General features: G+C 56.4%; 1 protein-coding gene across 1 annotated transcript in view; it reads right to left on the reverse strand.

Moving 5' to 3' along the window:
• LOC112395784 (receptor-type tyrosine-protein phosphatase N2-like) overlaps positions 1 to 5,169 on the reverse strand; it is a 114,935-nt gene that overhangs the window by 109,571 nt on the left and 195 nt on the right. The window contains exons 2-5 of the mRNA XM_024739186.1: positions 3,926 to 4,319; positions 3,533 to 3,669; positions 634 to 800; positions 109 to 292 (exon numbers count right to left, since the gene is read on the reverse strand). Coding sequence (XP_024594954.1) covers positions 109 to 292; positions 634 to 800; positions 3,533 to 3,669; positions 3,926 to 4,319 — 882 coding nt within the window. The remainder of the gene's footprint in view (positions 1 to 108; positions 293 to 633; positions 801 to 3,532; positions 3,670 to 3,925; positions 4,320 to 5,169) is intronic.

Here is a 5,169-nt window from a genome sequence, read left to right on the forward strand (position 1 = left end):
ACCCTCCTGCCCCGCGACGTGAAGCGCACACGCGCGCGGTGACCAGCCTGGCTCCGAGGGGACGCGCAGCGCCTCGGTGGGTGGCCACCACCTCAGTGCGCAACCGACGGGCGGTCGCCAGCGCGCGGAGGACTGAGGACCTGAGCAGGGTCCGGCCCAGGCGCGGGGTCTCGCTGGGTAAGGGGCACAAGCGTAGCCCGATTGTCGCTCGGGTCCAGGTGGGAGGCCGTGAACGCGCAGGGGCCCTCTAAGGAGGCCGGCAGCGGCGCCTGCACTTTACCCTGGCCCGGGTCTGGGGCGGCAGGAGAGACCCCGGCGGGGCGCTCCCCCGGGAGGGAGGCCGGGCAGCCCTAAGTGTCGCCGCACGGCCGGCTCGGTCCTTTTTGCCGGAAACCGACGGTCACCGTGACCCGTAGGCTGCGCTCGGCCGGGGAAGCGGAAAGGGGCCTGCCCGGCCTCCCCTCACGCAGCGCTTGGAGTTTACTCAGAGGTCAAAGAAAAATGTCAAGGAGAGTGACTGCCCGGGTCCCTCCTCCCTGGGCCCCGCTCTGTCTCCGGCCAGCTGCGCAGCCCCCGCTGGGTCCCAGGTGCTCCCGGGGAAGAGGACGGGACTCCACGCCCACTGAGTCCCACTTTCTACGGTCCCGTCCAGCTCCCCGCCGCCTGGGCCGGAGCTGCCCCGCAGGGAAGGGGTGGCAGTGGTCCTCCCGCATCCAGGAGAGGGGTCTGGTGAGGCCGGGGAGGGCGAGCACCGGGTCAAGGAGGGGCCTCGACAGCGGGCGCGGTCGGGGAGGAGGGATCTGACCAGGAGAGGAAGGAAGCCTGTTGGGGACAGAGAGGGATGCGCCGGTTTGGGCCACTGTGACGCTGCGGCCGCAGGATCTTAGGGCCCGGCTGGGAATCCTGCCTCTCGCTGGCCCCTGGGCACCTCGGTTGGAGCCCGAAAAGTCGCTCTTCCTTGGGGCGCCCTCAATGACTCCAACGTCCTACCTAGTGCTGTCGGGAAGGTCACGCGGGGAGGAAAAACTCTTGGCTGCAAGTCAGGACTGAGGAATCCCGGAAGAAATAAAAATTTACACTTTGTTTTAAAAATTAAAGAGCGTGAACTCCGTCCTCGGCACAGTGACTGAGTTTAAGTAACTATGATTATTGTATAGCCTTTCTTTATTGTAGAGTTAAAAAAAATCTTAAGGGACCCCTGCTAACCAGGAGATTTAAGAGAAAGCAATGGGTACCTTTGCTTACAAGTGAGTCTGACCCTCTGTCCTGTCCAGGAGTGACCTGGGTCCCTGCTCCCCCAGGCCGAGGGGCTGTAACTACAGGTGCTTTCCTGCAGTCTTGTCCTGGCGCTGAGCCCTGCCGAGAGCCCTCCACTAATTAGAGGCATCTTGTCAGTCTTGACTTGAAATTGAAAAGAAAATAATGTTTAAATATTTATGACTTTGACATTTACAGTCAGGCCGCCTCCTTCTGTACAGTGGCAGCTCCCACCCCCTGGAAAGTTTGGAGCAGGGGAGGGGTGAGGGGGAAGGTGGAGGAAGCAGCCGTCCCAAGCAGCCTGGTCACACAGGGAGCACGGGGTGTTTGTGTACCCCAGGGTGCAGGCGACACATATACAAGCACTTAATACTAAGTTGCAGAAGCAGGAAAAGTATGATTTTTTATAAGAATCAGGAAGAGTAAGTCAACTTTATATCAGGTTAGATGCATCGAGAGTAAACGGAAGCACATTGCGTATTTCTTCCACTCAACCATCTCCACCTGCAGCTCCTTGAACTCAGAATATAAAATATTGCAAAAGCTGTGATTTGAAATGCATATGTGACCACAGAGGCAATCAGTGGAATTGCTCTTAGAATCTGCAGACATTGTCCTGACCTATTTAAACTATTTTGATCTGTGCTTATAAGTGAAGGTGCCTGGGGCTTCCTTTATCTTCTTTGCCATTTATGGCAAAATGCCTTCAAAACTTTTTTTTTAAGCTGTCCACGTGGTAAGCCTAAAATAAAAGAAGAAAGAAGAAAAAAGAACATTGTATACCCAAACTTGATTGTGAGGTAGCCACACCAATATATAACTTTATGGTAAAAAATATTTGTTGATGGGTAGAAAAGTGTAGCATTTTCCCAAGGCTGTGCTACGCAACCAGTTAGCAATTCATTATCGAAATCACTGGCTTCAATTTTAAAACACACTTGTACCCAAAAACTTACGGGCACAGGCATGCAGCAATTTCATTGATACTAAACTTCTAATATTGTTGTTTTCATTTGCATCATTTCTAAAGAATTTGATTTGCAAACCCAGCCGTATCCCGTGTTCCTCTGCACTTTTATGTTACTATAATTGTAAAGATCTTTTTCTCTGTAATATTTAGAAATTAATTTTAGAGACTACTAATGCATGGTTAAAAACAAGTCTGTCTTTGGTTTCCCAGATGAACCATCTTAGAATTATTTGGAAATTTCATGCTAAGTTTACTAAGATATATTTTACTAAGATATAGTAACTATCACTTTAAAGCCGATCAAAATTTTTAACAGCTTTCAGGCCACAGGAATGACCAAACTTAAAAATATTGTGGGGGGGGGGCGGTGTCTTAAAATATTTTAAAAGTATTTTTTTAAAGCTGTTAACTGAACTATTTTTAATTTGGAACTGGCCACAGAATTCTAATAAATGAGAGAAGTCAGGCGGAAATAATCATGTATTAATTCTCTGCATTACAAAATCTTTTCAGAAGCTATTATCAGAGCAAGAGGCATTGCGGTCTGAATTCGGGGTGGGAGGAATCCTTTGTGCAGCTGAAGGCTATTGTTCGTTGTGCAGATGAAATTGTACTTGCAAATCTGCCATTCAAGTAGCCAAAAAAAAAAAAAAAAGCTTATACGGGCGAAAGAAAACAATCTCCAAGAAACAATTATTCTTAAATATAAACCTCAATGAAAATAAAGTGGGGATACGCTGTTTTAAAATCGTCTATTTATGAGGTATGGTTCAGGCATAGGCATAAAAGTAAATACACGGAAGATTATAAATTGTTTGATCTTTAAGCACTCCTAGGAGATCAGTTTTGGGGAAATACTCTGTTTTCAGGTGTCAGGGAAGATTTACGATATTTATGTTTAAAGTGGGAAAAACACCCCCGTGTGAACTAATTTTTAGCAGAGCTTGATAAGCAGCAAATTGTCTCGCGGGAAACAGAGGGCGACCCTCCGAGAAGGGACCGACGTGGCCCGGCCAGGGAGAAAGCCGGCCCGGCCACCTCTCAGGCTCCGTCGGCATGTTTATCGCATCCAAACTCAAACCCGACCAATAAGCTTGAAGCGCGGCCGGGGGCCCGCGCTGCAGAAGCGTACAGTCGGTCCGCGGCCTGCCCAGGCCCGGGCGCGCGCCCCCGGGGTCAGGCGTCCCCTGGGTCACCCGTGCTCTCGAAGGAGTTTTCCCTCCGCAAGAATCAAGCCCTTCTCAGCACTGGGGTTTCTGCTTCTCTCCTTCGCGGAGGCTTAGAAGCCGCCTCTGGGAGGCTCGCCTGGCGTCGCGGGTCAGGACCCTGCCGCGGCACCGCTCAGAGCGCGGGTCCCGGGGGCGCACGGCCGTTTTCGGCCCCTCCCCCTCGACAGGCCCCGGCTTTCTCACTTCTCGTTCCCAGTCCCTCCCGCCTTTCTCCTGTAGGCGATCCGCACCGAGGTGGGAAAGATCGGACCGCAGCGCCGGACACAAAGGGTCGAGGGTTCCTGGGAGCCGCGGTATTCACAGCGCGCAGGGGGTCCCCAGGCGGACCCAGCCCGCTTCCCGCGGGGACAGTGCGGGGGGCCCAGCCCCTCCGGCCACAAAGCGCGCCGGCCGCGGGGCAAGGATCAGTGTGCCCAACGACGCCCGCCCACCCCGGGCCCCGCGGAGCCGCACAGGTCCCCTGCCTCACCTCGCCGCCCGTCTCGGGAGCCAAGCGGGGTGTGCTTAGCTGCGTGCGGGCGGCCCCTCCGAGGCTGCTAAAGAGAGGGGAGCTTCCGTGTCCCTCCTGCGCGCAAACCTTCACCGCCTCGCACTTTCGTTCGCATTCATCCAGAGAAGGCCGGTTTGCCGAAGACCACTGGGCCCCGCAGCGCCCTTGACCCCAGGCGGGGAGGCTCCCCGGTGCCGACCAGGGGCCGCTGTCTGCGGACTTAGCGGGGCCACTGGACCCCAGAGCAGGAGGACGCGGGGGCAGGGGCCGGGCCGGGGAGCTGGGCGGTTGGCGGGGGCACCGTGCCCGCTGCAGCCGATGGCTCCTGGCCACCCTCCGGCTGTGCGTTTGGGGGTGCAGTAGGCACTGGTGACTGTGACAGACACCCCCAGCCGTCCAGCGTGGAGCGACCTCTGAGCACTGATGACACAAAAGGGCGGGAGTCCGGCTCCGGCTCCACAGGGTCTCTTCTGCTGAGGTTTCAACCCCTAGTTCGGGGTCTGCCCGACGGCCCCGACCGAGACCGAGGCTTCTGTAAAACCCCGAGGCAAGTCCCACTTCAGAACCACACAGGCAGTCAATAAATAAAGTCCCTCCTTCAAACAGCTCCGCGTCAGAAGTTTCTCTGGCAAGCGCGCGGCCGCCCCACCGGGGAGGGCGCCGAGACAGCGCAGGTTCCTTTTGGGGGAGGGGAGGTGGCCGCTCGGAGGCGTTCTCCACCCGACCGGGGAGATCAGAGAACCCTGCACTCCCACACACGGCCCCTCCTGCCCCTGGCACTCTCCTCCCTGGGTGCCCATCCAGCGTCCTCTAACTGGGACGCCTCGACAGCACAGAGGCGCGCTCCGGCCCCAATAAGGAGGGCGAAGAGCGCCCCAAAACGGGCTGCGAGGAAAATGCTCCCACGTTGGTTCCCTTCCACGCCGGCTGCTCATCCCGTCCTTCATCTTTTCCCACAACCCTCCCCATCTGCGACCCCCGCCCCCGCCCCCGCCCTCTTGCTGGTCCGAACCGCCCGGAGTGGATGGCGATGCGGAGTCCGAGAGGCAGTGGCCCCAGCCCAGCCCCGGTGGTCTTCAAGGGGAGCTCTGGGGTGGGACTGCCACCGACCGGGTCACCACGGGATGTCCACCCCTGACCCACTTGGGGAATGACCTCAGACGCAGACCTCCCCGGCCAAACAGAGCACTTGACAGGCAGCCTGCTGCGAGTCAGTTAGCCCC

Source organism: Neophocaena asiaeorientalis, unplaced genomic scaffold, assembly GCF_003031525.2.
Source record: "Neophocaena asiaeorientalis asiaeorientalis breed wild unplaced genomic scaffold, Neophocaena_asiaeorientalis_V1.1 scaffold145, whole genome shotgun sequence".
Classification (NCBI taxonomy): domain Eukaryota; kingdom Metazoa; phylum Chordata; class Mammalia; order Artiodactyla; family Phocoenidae; genus Neophocaena; species Neophocaena asiaeorientalis.